The 16,153-nt window shown below is 41.9% G+C and overlaps 1 protein-coding gene across 2 annotated transcripts in view; it reads left to right on the top strand.

Moving 5' to 3' along the window:
• RPGRIP1L (RPGRIP1 like) overlaps window positions 1-16,153 on the top strand; it is an 80,297-nt gene that overhangs the window by 282 nt on the left and 63,862 nt on the right. For both annotated transcript variants that reach the window (XM_053400098.1, XM_053400097.1), the window contains exons 2-5: window positions 1,858-1,940; window positions 3,390-3,534; window positions 5,877-6,175; window positions 12,153-12,261. In XM_053400098.1, the coding sequence (XP_053256073.1) occupies window positions 1,865-1,940; window positions 3,390-3,534; window positions 5,877-6,175; window positions 12,153-12,261 (629 nt within the window). In that variant the 5' untranslated portion in view covers window positions 1,858-1,864. The remainder of the gene's footprint in view (window positions 1-1,857; window positions 1,941-3,389; window positions 3,535-5,876; window positions 6,176-12,152; window positions 12,262-16,153) is intronic.

The following is a 16,153-nucleotide window of genomic DNA, read 5'->3' as shown; positions in this document are numbered from 1 at the left end:
TTGATATGGTGTTTGTTTTTGCATAGAGTGATTTGATAACTGGTACCTCTTATATTTTATTTTTAAAGGAATTGGCTTGCATTTTAATGATGTTTTTGCTTTTGATATTATAATTAGATACTGCACATCTTAAAATCGAAATAAATTAGTGGGTGTAAATGGCTTCTTATTTAACTCATTTGAAAAGATGTTGGATTGTTTGTTACCCTCCACATCTCCACCGTCAAGCCATTCTAATGTTGTATATTGTAAGTTAAGAAAATAAAATGTTACCAGTAAAAGGGAAGGATGTATTTGTTGCTCATTGTTACTATTTAATGTAACAATGTTACAATGCTTTTAAAGAAGGGGCATCCTCCCAAGGTAGTATACGATTAAAATGCAACACTGTAAGGAATGAGAATAAAAGAACTGAAAGCAAACTTTTATTTATTTAGCTTCTTTTACCCTACTCTTCAGCAAAAAAAAAAAAGACTCCCAGAAGAATGACTTGCGTATAATCATTTAAAACAAGACGGTTTAAAGTTTTGTCTAGCTCTGTAAAGCGCTTAGGTGTTTCTTGCAGCTAAGCAGTATATAACTTTTGTTCAGCAAAATGAAATAGATGATAAAAAAGGAAAAAATGTGAGGAGGGAGGAGGAAATGAGCAAACTCTGGCATGTTTCTTAAAGTGAAATAGTGGGGGAGTGAGAGGTTTCTCTAGTGAACAGGCATCAGTAAAAATAAACATACAGACCACTACCACCATATAGTTCATAATTAGAGCAAAAACCATCAGGAGAACAAAACCTTTTTTCCAAAAAAAACAGGCACAAGTGAGTGTTCAGAACTTTCATAGGAATATAGACACATTGGTCCATCTAGCTCAATATTATCTACACTGACTGGCAGCAGTTCCAGAGGGTTTCAGGCAAGGTTCTCTTATTATCAATGTGGCAGTGGTAAGAGTGTAAGACTAGGACCTGGGAGACCAGGGATCAAATCCATGCTCAGCCATGAAGCTCACGGGGTGACCTTGGGCTGGTCACAATCTCTCGGCCTAACTTGCCTCACAGGGTTGTCATGGGAATTAAATGAGGAGGTGGGGAACCATGTACGCCACCTTGAAGTCTTTGGAGAGAAAGGTGGGATATAAATGCAATTAATAAATAAAATAAATATCTGGAGATTCAAGGGATTGAATTTAGGACCTTCTACATACAAGGCAAATGCTCTGCTACTCAGCTACAGCATTTTTCTTATTATCTGACATGTTCCAAGATATATATCCTGACCCCGTGCTGCATTTTTTTAAACTCTCCTGGTTGTCACACAAACATAGCATGCAGCTAAAATATCTCACTCAGGTATTTAAACTGTGCTTTTAGTTGTTTTAAAGCTTTGTGTCTCTTGTTTTATTATTGTATTTTTACTGTGCTAACATTGGCAGTACAAAAACCTAAAAAGGCTCCAGGTAGTATATAAATGTTTCAGATAAACTTATGTGGGTGTGAAGCCTAAAGCAAGCAATGTGAATAAATGTGAATAAACAGCAGTTTAATTAAAGCAATGGAATACGGTGTAAAGTGTTTGCCTGGCACTTTAAAAATTGCCAGGTGAGCTTACTGCAAAAGAGATAGGGCAGTAAAGTTGAAAATGCCCTCTCCCTGTTTGCAAATTGCCAAACAACTTTTAAAATAGAACTTTATGATGCCCCTGGTGTTGTGGTTTCTGTGTGGTGAAGATGAAGTAAAAGAGTTCTGCCAGAATCTGTCATTACTTTTCACTCTCATTTAATCTCAGGTAATTTACAGTGTCCGGTGCTTGTGCAAATTTATGTTACAGAGAGAATCTTTCTTTGGGTTTTGTCATCCACAGCTCAGTCATGTCTGCTGCAGCTGACGAAACATCAGAGGATCTACCAGTGAGAGACATAGGTCTAAATCTCATAGGGCTACAAGGTTTGTTCCACTTCTTACATGTTTTAATCAGCTGGCTCCTTTGAAAGGAAAAAATTATCCAGAGGGTCAAGGAAGCTGAAAAGAGGGTCTGGAGTGAGCACTCCTGGAGATCATACCTAGGCTTCCGTGCCTGGGGCTGCTAGTTGTAATACAGAACATCTTCAGGTTGTGGAAGCCTGGCAATAGAGTCTGGAACACATGTATTCACAGCAGCAGCAGCAGCAGTAGTAATAGCAACTATCTGGGCTCTTTCCACTCCCTGGAGTTCTAGTTGCCAACCACCACCCACACCAGGTCTGCCTGGATTTGCTCCACACTGGTGACTGAATTAGGAATGGCTCCCTGCATTCAAAAGAAGTTCCCCTGAACACGTGCAGAGCACCTTTTCCTCCCCCACTGGATAAAGAGCAGCCAGCAACAGGTCAGCAAGGCAAGTGAAGTGGACCAGGGAACTGGCAGACTCTCTCACTAATTTTGGCTGATGTCCTTCAGTCCCTACCTTTAGAACCTTGCTAAATATTATAGCGACAGTCTAGTGCAAATATACTATAAGGAGAAATCATTTTATACCATTTTGTGTTCATTTGTTATTAAGGGCATTCACCACAATCAAAACTTGTAATAGAGACTGTTCTGTAGAATAGGTGCTATCACAGAATAGGCCTGTTGATGCATTGCCATGTGATGGACTTCAGAAGGCTATGGCACAGTGAACAGGTCTTGCTCCAGTTTCAGGACCAGCCTTAAATGCATCCCCACATAGAGTACATTACAATAGTCTTGTCTCTGTGGTTACCAATGCATGCATGGTTCATTGTGGCCAAGTCATCCCTGTCCAAGAACAGTTGTAGCTGGCATACCAGCCAAAGATGATCATAGGTGCCCCTTGCCGCTGAGGTGACCTGATCCCCTAGTGCCAGTGATAGATCAAGGAGCATCACCGTGCTACATAACTTCTTCCTTCAGAGAGAGCCCAGCCCCATCCGGAACAGGGAAACTGCCTGCGTCCCTTGCCCACAGCACCTCCAATTTAAAAGGATTCATCAAGTTTATTGACCCTCATCTAGTCCATTACTGCATTCAGGTCATGCACAGTCATTCTTGACTCCTCCTCAGAGGAATAGAGCTGTGTGTTGTCACTATACTGATGACCTCATGCCCCAAATCTTTTAATGACTGTCTTTTGTCAGTTACACTCTAGTCATCTTCCTATCACCCAGGACTCCACAGAAAACATGAAGCAATTTTTGTTCCAACAGCAACTGAGAAAATGGTGGTAGGACCCATATTCAGCAAGTTTCTGGTATGCGTAATCATATATATATATATATATATATATATATATATATATATATATATACACACACACACACACACACGCATATATATATATATATATATATATATATATATATATATATATTCCCTTGGACATTCTCTCTGTTGCAGAGCCATCAGTGGTCCTAAATGTCAAGGCTCGACATGGGATTTCGCGAATCAGCCGAGAGGAGCTGGAAGACCGGTACTTTCGCTTACACGAGGAGAACCTCTTACTTAAGCAACATGCACATAAGCAAGAAGATAAAATTAAAAGGTCAGACTTCCTTCTCTTCTTCTAAAGCAAAAATTTGGGGACCTTTGCCTCTCAGTGGAATGGTAAAAAATAAGCTTGGGTTAGGTAAGCTGTTTACATACTTTCAGCTATTATTATTATTATTATTATTATTATTATTATTATTATTATTTAATACATTTATACACTCCTCAATACTAAGAAAATTTGTAAGTGGTTCATATAATAACAATATTTTTCATACACACACACAAATACACACACACTGAAACTCAGCCATTTATGTGGGATGCAGCACCCTCTCCGCAACTTAACTGGTCTTTAACCTGTTTTCTCCACTGTTACAATTGGCTTTGATGCTCATTCTCATTGTGAACAGATTTTTCTTTGTTTCTGCTACACATTTGAGAACAGCCTTGGGTTTTAACTACTCTCCTGGTTGCCGTAGCCTACTAGCAATTTCCTCCCATGAAATGAGTGGACTTCCATTTCCTCCCATGAAATGAGTGGACTTCCATTTCCTCCCATGAAATGAGTGGACTTCCACAGCAGAGAAGGATGACTCAGTCTCTCTTCTATGAACCTCCTGCTGTACAGTAGCTCAAGATCATTCCTAAGCATCCAGCATAAGAACCAAGAGGCTGGCTACAGAAAGGAGTATTATTTTCCTTCGTCACCAACTTGTTGTGTTTCTATGCTAAACAAACTGCTGGCAAATCTCCAGGGTGCCTAGTGTGGATATATGGTGAGCTTGGGGAGGAGAAGTGGCACAATCCCTGCCTTTGCTGCCAGCTGGGCGTGCAGGAGACGAAGCCCCATACTAAATATACAACATCAAAATTGAGTGAGTAGGCAGCTGTGGCTTTATCCTTCTACTGCCAGTCCACTACAGTTCTGTGCTGGGTGCGCAGGAGGTTAACCACCTTGCTGTTCACTTGGAATAGACACCAGGCAGGCTGCTGGAGGAAGCAGGGAGCACTGATTCACTCTCCTGCTTTTTACTCCTAAGAGGAACTAGCCTAGGTGGAAAAGAGCATTCCATCCACCTTCTACCAGCCCCTCCACGAGTAAAAAGTAGGTGATGAGGAAAGAACCAAACAAAACACAAGCTAATAACTTTTGGGGGCTATTTTACAAGGCTGCTTTAGATAATAGCTTACAGGTGAGTAAGTTATTCTGTGACATCTCAAAGCTATTAACTTCCTCCGCATGTATACGTTTGTTCTTTCAAATAAGAAGATTGTCAGTATACTGTACTGAAATAAAGGAAAGCATTTCAAACAAATGAAGTGCGTCTCTATTTTCAGTCTCCCGTCTGGATCTCTTAAAATGAAAAAAAGCCTCCCTATAAAGTAGATACGGCTCTTGAAGATGTGCGACCAATTTTGTAAAGTCTTGAACTTCTCTCTTCCATCAAAGCCACCTTTTCTTTCTTTGTATGCCAAGTCCTTCCCCGAACCCCCCCAACGCCACCCCACCCCCACCCCACGCCAACCCTCTGCAACCCTATTCATTGCTGGAAGTGTTTTCTGCTCTTGTATGTTACATCACCCCCATGTGCCCTCTCTGTCTTTTGTTCTGGCTTCCCCATGTTTATCAAAACTAAGAGAAATCAAAGGTACAACTCTTGAGATGCCAAAAGCAAAATTTGTATCCTTTTAAAGCTAGATGAAAACCATACCTCCTGCATCCAATTATATCCCACGGCTAACTGTTAAACCTCTCTTAAGCACGCTGGTATTATTTGCTAAGCGTAAGATGTAGCAAGGCGACATGAGCTATTAAAGGCCTGCCTTTGAGCCTGCCCACCTACTTGTTTTTAGAACTGAAATTCGGGGGGGAGGTCCTCCACTTTTGCACTCAAACTGGAAGCACTACATCAATGGAATGTGTTACATATTGTAAGCATGCGTTGGATAGCTTAATATCATATGGGACTGAAGCTTTTATACGTGGCCCCACCACATCCCCAATCTGTAACTATACTTAACAGCATGCAGAGTTCCTCAGGAAGGTCATGCGTTCCAAATTTGAGCAGCATATGGAGTAAATATGCGTCCCTCCCTTTTACTAAACTTTAAATGATAAGCCTTAGGAAACTGTTATTTGTCAGTGCTATAAAGCAGATTGCTATCCAGTGGTTTCAATTATCTTCAAAGAGTTCTTCACAGGCAGTAATAGTTATATCAAAACCTGAAATTTATTATTCAGGTTCTGCACTGAAGTCTTCACAGTGATTATGTTCCTTTCAACAGAATGTTTTTTATGCTTAATTCCCCCCGCCGCCACCACCACCTTTTTCATCTTATATAAGTTGTATTCTCTCTCTCTCTCTCTCTCCCCTGCTCCCCCCCCCCCCACAGAATGGCCACCAAGTTAATTCGGCTTGTTAACGACAAGAAAAAAGCTGAGCGGGTCGGTGGCGGCCCCAAGCGGCTGGGTCAGGACGTGGAGATGGAGGAAGTGATTGAGCAGCTGCAGGAGAAAGTTCGGGAACTGGAGAAGCAAAACGAAGCTGTCCGCAACAGGCTCATTTCAACCAAGCAGCAGCTCCAGCTTCACGGCCCGCGGCACACGCCCTACAGTTATGTCCAGGCGCGCATTAACACAGGTCTCAAAAAAGCGGTGGAGGGTGTTGGCGTCCATGAGCGCGCAAAGAAAGGTACATGAGCAAGCTGTCCCCTTTTAAACCCTGACACGTTCAAATTATTTGAGAAACAGTGCTGATCAGACCCTTGGGCAGAGGACATCTGTCCCAGAAGCCAGTTGAAGCAGGTGGGATAAGACAGAGGGAGGACTGTCATCTGCCTGATACTGCCATCTTCTGAGGCCCTTCTTCATGTGACTATGAGATCTAGAAGGTGTCAACACAAGAACAGGCCTATTCTGTGGTGGCTCCCTGTTCATGGAATGCTCTCCCCAGGAAGGCTCTCCTGGCTCCTTCATTACATATCTTAGGCACCAGGCGAAAACATTCCTCTTCTCCCAGGCCTTTGGCTAATTATACCATCTATGGCCTTTTAAGCTGGACGATATTGTTTTGTTCATTATTATGTGGTGTATTTTTGTGGTTTTATACTGTAAACCGCCCAGTGATCTTCAGATGAAGGGCAGTATATAAATTTAAAAAACAAAGTGACTTTTGATACAATGCAAAAAAAAATTAAATCAGTATAAAGCTTGTTTAGTCGTTTAGTCGTGTCCGACTCTTCGTGACCCCATGGACCAGAGCACGCCAGGCACCTCTGTCCTCCACTACCTCCCGCAGTTTGGTCAAACTCATGCTGGTAAGCTCGAAAACACTATCCAACCATCTCGTCCTCTGTCGCCCCCTTCTCCTTGTGCCCTCCATCTTTCCCAGCATCAGTGTCTTCTCCAGGGAGTCTTCTCTTCTCATGAGGTGGCCAAAGTACTGGAGCCTCAGCTTCACGATCTGTCCTTCCAGTGAGCACCCAGGGCTGATTTCATTAAGAATGGATGCGTTTGATCTTCTTGCAGTCCATGGGACTCTCAAGAGTCTTCTCCAGCACCATAATTCAAAAGCATCAATTCTTCGGCGATCAGCCTTCTTTATGATCCAGCTCTCACTTCCATACATCACTACTGGGAAAACCATGGCTTTAACTATACGGACCTTTGTTGGCAAGGTGACGTCTCTACTTCTCAAGATGCTGTCTAGGCCTGTCATTGCCCTTCTCCCAAGAAGAAGGCGTCTTTTAATTTCGTGGCTGCTGTCACCATCTGCAGTGATCATGGAGCCCAAGAAAGTAAAATCTCTCACTGCCTCCATTTCTTCCCCTTCTATTTGCCAGGAGGTGATGGGACCAGTGGCCATGATCTTCGTTTTTTTGATGTTGAGCCTCAGACCATATTTTGCGCTCTCCTCTTTCACCCTCATTAAAAGGTTCTTTAATTCCTCCTCACTTTCTGCCATCAAGGTTGTGTCATCTGCATATCTGAGGTTGTTGATATTTCTTCCGGCAATCTTAATTCCAGCTTGGGATTCATCCAGCCCAGCCTTTCGCATGATGTATTCTGCATATAAATTAAATAAGCAGGGAGATAAAATACAGCCTTGTCGTACTCCTTTCCCAATTTTGAACCAATCAGTTGTTCCATATCCAGTTCTAACTGTAGCTTCTTGTCCCACATAGAGATTTCTCAGGAGACAGATGAGGTGATCAGGCACTCCCATTTCTTTAAGAACTTGCCATAGTTTGCCGTGGTCGACACAGTCAAAGGCTTTTGCATAGTCAATGAAGCAGAAGTAGATGTCTTTCTGGAACTCTCTAGCTTTCTCCATAATCCAGCGCATGTTTGCAATTTGGTCTCTGGTTCCTCTGCCTCTTCTAAATCCAGCTTGCATTTCTGGGAGTTCTCGATCCACATACTGTTTGAGCCTTCCTTGTAGAATTTTAAGCATAACCTTGCTAGCGTGTGAAATGAGTGCAATTGTGCGGTAGTTGGAGCATTCTTTGGCACTGCCCTTCTTTGGGATTGGGATGTAGACTGATCTTCTCCAATCCTCTGGCCACTGCTGAGTTTTCCAAACTTGCTGGCATATTGAGTGTAGCACCTTAACAGCATCATCTTTTAAAATTTTAAATAGTTCAGCTGGAATACCATCACTTCCACTGGCCTTGTTATTTGCAGTGCTTTCTAAGGCCCATTTGACTTCACTTTCCAGGATGTCTGGCTCAAGGTCAGCAACCACACTACCTGGGGTGTATGAGACATCCATATCTTTCTGGTATAATTCCTCTGTGTATTCTTGCCACCTCTTCTTGATGTCTTCTGCTTCTGTTAGGTCCTTACCACTTTTGTCCTTTATTATGGTAATCTTTGTACGAAATGTTCCTTTCATATCTCCAATTTTCTTGAACAGATCTCTGGTTCTTCCCATTCTGTTGTTTTCCTCTATTTGTTTGCATTGCTCGTTTAAGAAGGCCTTCTTGTCTCTCCTTGCTATTCTTTGGAAATCTGCATTCAATTTCCTGTATCTTTCACTATCTCCCTCGCATTTTGCTTGCCTTCTCTCCTCCGCTATTTGTAAGGCCTCGTTGGACAGCCACTTTGCTTTCTTGCATTTCCTTTTCATTGGGATGGTTTTCGTTGCTGCCTCCTGTACAATGTTACGAGCCTCCATCCATAGTTCTTCAGGCACTCTGTCTACCAAATCTAAATCCTTAAACCTGTTCGTCACTTCCACTGTGTATTCATAAGGGATTTGACTTAGATTGTATCTTACCGGCCCAGTGGTTTTTCCTACTTTCTTCAGTTTAAGCTTGAATTTTGCTATAAGAAGCTGATGATCTGAGCCACAGTCAGCTCCAGGTCTTGTTTTTGCTGACTGTATAGAGCTTCTCCTTCTTTGGCTGCAGAGAATATAATCAATCTGATTTCGATACTGCCCATCTGGTGATGTCCATGTGTAGCTAGAACAAAATAAAAGCTAAAAACATTGATAGACATAAAAAGAAGCCTAACAGATCTCACCCACTAAGAGAGGACAAGTATCAGACTATGCCCAGAAGACCAGGGTTTGGATACCCACTCAGTCAGGAAGCTTAATGATTGACTGTTGTGGGAATAAAATGGGCAACAGAGAACCATGTATACCGCTTTGAGCTCTATGGAGGAAAAAGTGGTGTATAAATGTAATAAGTAGATAAATGAACGGATGAGTTCATTCAAAAGCTTGGCTGAAAATGAATGTTTTTGCCTGGTGCCTAAAAGCAGCCAGTGGTGGCACCAGGTGTTTCCCCCTGGGGAGAGCATTCCATAGTTGATTAACCAATTGAGTGAATTTACATAAGTCAGCATGTGGCTAGAATAAAAACTTCTGAATCAGAAGACATGGCTTATTTCCAGACAGCACACTCATTTATCATAGCAGGCATCCTCTTAAAAGAGGAATACTCTGTGAATACTCTGTTGTGTGGGAAAGATTAGGAATGTCTACTTAAAGATGGTCCTTGGCATCTATGCTTTGTAACATTAAACCTTGGCCATGATTAATTGGAGCAAGCCCTAAATCAAAAGGGTTTGTGTTTGTTAGCTTTTGTCTTTTAAATATTTCAGTCCACAGAGGGACAACACTGGCTGGAGCTGATGAGAATTGGTGCCCAGCAATATCTGGAGGGCCACAGATTCTCCATCCTTGAGAATAAAAGCTTGAAATTTCACAGGTCAAATAGTATCCAAACATAAAGTGCTCAATTTTAAGGTGGAGTTGGTTCAGCACACTTATTTGCAGCTGCTCCTAACATCCTCAAAATCTTTATGGGTTTTATCCAACAAAGTTTATTCAGGGTAGTCCCACTGAAATTAATGATCCTATGTTAGTTGTTTCCATTAACTTTGGTGGGTCTGCTCTGAATAGGACTTGCATCGGATGCCACCATATATATTTACCTCCTTCTCATCTATCAGCCCATGAAATAAATAAAAGTAGGTTCTTGTAAAAGCTGGACCCTTGAAAGCAAATTAAAATTATCTTGGCTATCACCCTTAATGCAATTCATTTGCATAATTTACTTTGTTGCTCTGATATTTATTTATTTTTGGCACACAGTTATAGATAGCAGTGCCTAATAGTTACAGCCAGGTTTGCCGCTATATCCCTGCTTCCATGTACTAGGAAATTTCTTATTATTTTTATCACATGAGTTCTAGTCTCTTGGGATGCATTGGGCAGACTGTTTGCCGTCTCTCATCTTTTGAGTTTAATTCCTTTTCCTCCCTGTTTGGAGCAGTAACAAAGCCTTTGCCCAATGCATGCCAAGTATTTGTAAATGGAGGAAACATAGCATTCGAACATCACCGTCAAGCACTGGATAGGCTAATACAACTGCTTTAATGCGAATTAAAATCTCCATGAGCTTCCAGAACTTGGTTGCAATCAAATGTAGTAACCCCATTTTCCTGCAAGCCCTTCAGAATCTGTTCTCTGCTAAAACTGTGGCCTAAAACAGCAGTGACTTCTAACTGTAATGAGGAATGTATGCTGTTATGTTTAGAATTTAGACAAACTGGCCAGGATCCAAAAAGCTACTTGCTGCCAAAGGCATGAGTGTACTCACTGGGTTTTGTTTTACTTTTTCTCCTTTGAATAGCAGCTGCCCTCCATGCCATATTGCCATAATGTTTGTGGAACACCCCTCAACTTCAAAAGAGGATTGTCAAGTAACATTGCAAGGTTGTCATTTTAGAGGAAACAGCTCCAAAACTCCAGAACTCTAGTGGGTATGCTGTGAATGATTCTCACTGGCCTTTGGATCCATGCCACCATTTTTAATAAGCCTATTTATTTATTTAACACAGCATATATGCCACTTAATTGTAAATAAAACCTTGAAGCAGTTTACAAAGGCTATAACATATGCATTAAAACTGTCAATAAAAAGGTTAAAAACAAGTTTTAAAAAAACCAAAATATGAATGAAGTCAAATCTTAAAAAGGTCCATATTAAAATTGTTGTGCTGAAATGAATGGACTTGACTAATTTAGGCCCATCAATTTCAGTGGGTCTCATCTGGTTAGTACTTAGTTGAGTACAGCCTTCAAATTAAAATACATGTTGACATCTAAATACCCATTACGTTTAGCAGTATAGCAGCTGCTCTGTATGTAGAAGGTCTTGGGTCCAGTCCCTGGCATACAGGAAAGCTGGGCTTGAAAAGGTCCATTCCTGATGCCTTGGTTAATTGCCACTGATGGTCAGAGAGGAAAATACTAGGCTAGAGAGACCAATGGCCTGACTTAGTTCAGCTTCAAAGGGGAGCTATAGTCCAGCAATAGAGCTCTGCATGCAGAAGGTCACAGATTTGCCTTTGATTCTTTGGCATCTCAAGCTAGAAAGGATATGGAGGGGCAGGGCTGGATGCCCTGTAGAGCTGCTGCCATTCAACTTGACAATTTTGTCTAGATGAAGAATGGTCAGGCCAGCTATATTGCAACCCCAAATGAAGTCACTAGGTTATGGGCCTTCTCCATAAAACAAGGGCAGCAAACCTATGGTCCTCCAAATGTTGGACTCCATTTCCCATCGACACTGGCCGGCTTGGTCATTAGTGCGGAATGATGGGAATTGTAGTCTAGCACCATCTGGAGAGCATCATGTTGGCTTTCCCTGGCTTAAATTCAAGGCCAGCGACGCGGACTTATAAAAAATATTGGGGGGGCCCGGGAAAGCTCATGAATAATAAATAAGCTCATGAATATGCAAATAAAGTGGCGCCGCCTCCTCGTGAGCGAATAGGGGAGAGCGTGCTGCGCCTATTAATCAGCTCCAAAGGAAATTGGGTGGAGCTTTTGCTCGGGAGGGAGGGCAGGAGGCATGCAGCCCGCCCCCCCTGTGCATTTTGGGCTGGGGGAGGGGCGGCGATGGCGCTCTGCTGGAGGGGCGCCGGAGATTATTGGGGGGGCGGAGCCCCCCCAAACGAATTTTTGAGGGGGCTCGGGCCCCCTCAAGCCCCATGGAGTCGGCGCCTATGTTCAAGGCTGTTACAAATATAGTAGGATAATGCTCAGTATGTGTGATTACTGTTTATTTTTTTCCCCTCCTTTTAGTCATTTACCTTTCAGTAAACATACTTCTCTGATTTTTCTCATTCCACCCACTCCCTTCTTCTTTTAGGAATGAGAATGCAGGATGTAGAAATCCGACCTTTGAAATCTCCACAAGCGTTGCCCCCCAAGTATGGACACAACTTACTTGAGGAAGCAAGAGCAGAGATAAGAAACTTGTATGACTTTTCTATATTTCTTTATTTTCTGATGTCAGCTACAGTGGTGCCTCGCAAGACGAAATTAATCCGTTCCGCGAGTCTCTTCGTCTTGCGTTTTTTTCGTCTTGCGAAGCACGGCTATTAGCAGCTATTAGCGGCTTAGCGGCTATTAACGGCTTAGCGGCTTAGCAGCTATTAACGGCTTAGCAGCTTAGCGGCTTTAAGAAAAAGGAAACAAACTCGCAAGAACTCGCAAGACGTTTCGTCTTGCGAAGCAAGCCTATAGGGAAAATTGTCTTGCGAAGTGACGCAAAAACCGAAAAACCCTTTCGTCTTGCGCGTTTTTCGTTTTGCGAGGCATTCGTCTTGCGGGGCACCACTGTATTTGCTTGGTGTCATCAGTTAACTGACAGCCTAAAGGGAATTAAAACTGGACTGCATATGTCCTGTTCATTTACACTGGGCATTCCTTTAAGGCAGGGGTGGGCTCCTTTTCTCTATCCAAGGGATACTGGCTATAGATGCGCAAGGAGTTGATTCACTCCTGTGATGACTCACGAATACTAATGCTTTGGGGCAGAAGAATCTTGTAGCAGCGTACCTTGGATAGTCAAACTTTCATGAAACAAAACAAAAAAAAAGGTGGGTTTTAAAAGAAAAAAGAATGGACTGTTAAAAAAGAAAATGCCACACACACCCAGTTTCACAGCATTTGAAGTTAATAAGCTCTCATATTGTTTGATCTCAGCTTTGAGCACCTGCGTCAATCACCTTTGATAGGAAAACATATGGTCACAGGAACTGGGGGCGTATATAGGCTAGTCAACTTAATAGGTACCAACTGTAGGCAGCTCACAAAATCTTTTTAGTGTGGGGGAGAGTGCAGTAAAGAGAGATAACAAGACACTACCTCCTGAAATGCCGTGGAACAAATCTGTGGTTGCCTCAGGAAGGATTTTTTTAAAGTCTCCTGTTAAGAATATTTTAGGAAATAAGACTTTCACTGGTCTTCTCATATTTTGGCAATGTGTTGCCTAGGGATAATAAAGCTCATTTTCCTGCCCTGATATTTTTGTAATAACTGCTCCCCTCACCACTGCTTTGTAGCTTAAGTGAATGTTAAGTATTCAAACCCACCCCCCACATTGCACATCTGCTGATTTTCCAGTTGCCAGGACTTGAACTCACAACACATCTTGAACCTCTGACCAGGGGAGGATTTTATCCGTACACCTCTGTGGAGGTTAACAAAGCTGCGTATGTTACAAAAAAAATGCAATATAAAAATGTATTTAAAACATATCTTAAAATATACTGAATAAATACAGATCTTTAAACAGCAGCACGTAGATAATAACGTATCATAAAATAAATAATTCAGGCTTAAAGGTAAAGGTACCCCTGCCCATACGGGCCAGTCGTGTCCGACTCTAGGGTTGTGCGCCCATCTCACTTAAGAGGCCGGGGGCCAGTGCTGTCCAGAGACAGTTCCGGGTCACGTGGCCAGCGTGACGAAGCTGCTCTGGCGAGCCAGCACCAGCGCAGCACACGGAAACGCCGTTTACCTTCCCGCTATAAAGCAATACCTATTTATCTACTTGCACTTAGGGGTGCTTTCGAACTGCTAGGTGGGCAGGAGCTGGGACCGAAAGACGGGAGCTCACCCCACCGCGGGGATTCGAACCGCCGACCATGTGATCGGCAAGCCCTAGGCACTGAGGTTTTACCCACAGCGCCACCCGCGTCCCGAAATTCAGGCTTAGCTTATTATTATTTCCCTATGCTAAAGTTTAGGCATTATCCTATGGAATTGCTTTTGTTTAGGCAAATAGTTATCAAATTGTTCAGTGGTATATGGTAAACATCTTAAGCCTCCAGTCCTATACAGACTTATGTGAGAATAACCATGTGCAACTCTAACCATGTCTACTTAAGCCTGTTGCATTCAGTGGGGCTTACTGTTCTGCTTGCAGCCTAACTCATTGAACTCAGTAGGGCTAACTATTGAGTAGGCATATGCAGGATTGCACTGATATTTATTTGTTGAATTGATAGTTGCATACAGTATAAACATTTTCATATCTAGTGTTGCACAGTAAGTTTTAAATATGTACAGTTCTACAGGCCAAGCACAAATTTATTACAATACAACTCAAGCGGCTAGTTCAAAATAACTGTGTCTGATGGAAATCTCAATAATGAGCATATAACTTACATGAAAAATGTGTGGGTGACACTATGCCATACAGTGAATTTATGCATATTCAGAAGCATTACAATTTATTAAATATCTCTTAGATCTTAATATCCTAATTATCTCTTAGAAGCTCCCATGGAGATCCTTCCCTCCTCCCCCCCCAAAGATCTTCCATGGTTAGTCTTTCCAAACTAAAATAAATGTTATTTGAAAAGCAGCATGGAGACTCATCTTGAGATGCCATGGAGTAAAACGAAAATACTTTGTACATGCAATTGATTGTTTTAGCAATCAATTGTAATTATTTTGACACAGTGTAGCAGCGTTCATGTTTTTCATAACTGGGAGGTAGCAAAGTGTTTATTTTATTTATTGGGGATCCTTACATCCCACCGTTTGAAGGACAAGGTCCTCTCAAGGCAGCTTACAAAGGAGGATAAAGCACCACATCAAAACCAGAATGTGTTACAGTTAACAAGAGCTTTTTAAAAACACCACTTATAAAATATAGTAAGGCAACATGTGACCAATTGGAAATCAAAATTTTAAAAGCCTTCAGGGTCTGTCTAAAACCAGGAAGAGTTGGGACGTGGGAGTGTTTCTTTGAAAAGGAATTCCAAAAACATGAGGACACCATGGAAAAGTCTCTGAGGCCCCCAACCTCATCCTCCCTAATGGTGAAGATGAAAATAAGACCCCTGACCTCTCAAGACTTGAGCATTTATATATGCAGGCTTCAAACTGTGTTCTGGAGAACTCTTCACTTCTTCTGATATGTGTCAGTATGATATGCGAACATCGGTAATGATGGACAAACTTACCTAAAAGAAGATCAGCTGGGTCTGGTGCAGCAGGTGCGGCTTTTCCTGGTCTAGCAGAGCTTGACCACGGGTATTCATGTGACTTCAAGGCTGGGTTTCTGTAATGCACTCTAAGTGGGTGTTTGCTTGTACTTGATCCAGAAGCTGCAGTTAGGGCAAAATGCTACAGCATGGTAGCTGGAAGGGAGTAAGGCCCTGTCAGCATATAGCATCTCTGCTCAGAGAGATGCACTGGCTGCCTATTGCTACTGGGCCAAATTCAGTTTGTTATTATTGGTATATAAAACCCTAAAAAGCTTAGGACTAATTTACTTGTGGGATCATTTTACCCATATAAGCCCACTTGACTGCTTCAATCTGCGGAACCGGCAATGTTACAGTTGCCACATTCCGCACTTGTAAGAAATTGATATTTTTGCGTGTCAGCACCTATACTTTGGCACTCACTGCCTATTGACATCAAGCAAGTCCATTCCTTGTATGATTTTCAGCACCTGTTTAAAACATTTTTGTTTTGGCAAGCCTATCCAGATGTGTGTTTTATTTCTTTTCAGCTACTAGTTATTGGTTTTAATCACTTTTTGGATATTGTTATATACCTGTTTTTAATTCTTTTGTATCAATAATGTTAATGTTTTATTTTAGAATTTTTAAAGCACTTGGAGGGTTTGTTTTTGTTTTTGTTTTTTGTTTGTTTGTTAAATAAATAAATAAATAAGGGCTTGTTCACATTACTGATATAAATCAGTGTGGAGTCACTATTAACTGGATTTACTGCATTTGTGAGGCCCAGCGCTTGTGAACTAACTTGATGCCCTAGATCAGAATCTTCTGTGACAATAGAGAACTGCTTTAGAAAAATGTTGCCATGGGAAGAATTCCTAAAGGATGC

Source organism: Podarcis raffonei, chromosome 8 (genome assembly GCF_027172205.1).
Source record: "Podarcis raffonei isolate rPodRaf1 chromosome 8, rPodRaf1.pri, whole genome shotgun sequence".
Lineage (NCBI taxonomy): Eukaryota > Metazoa > Chordata > Lepidosauria > Squamata > Lacertidae > Podarcis > Podarcis raffonei.
This window is presented reverse-complemented; position numbering and strand designations above follow the sequence as displayed.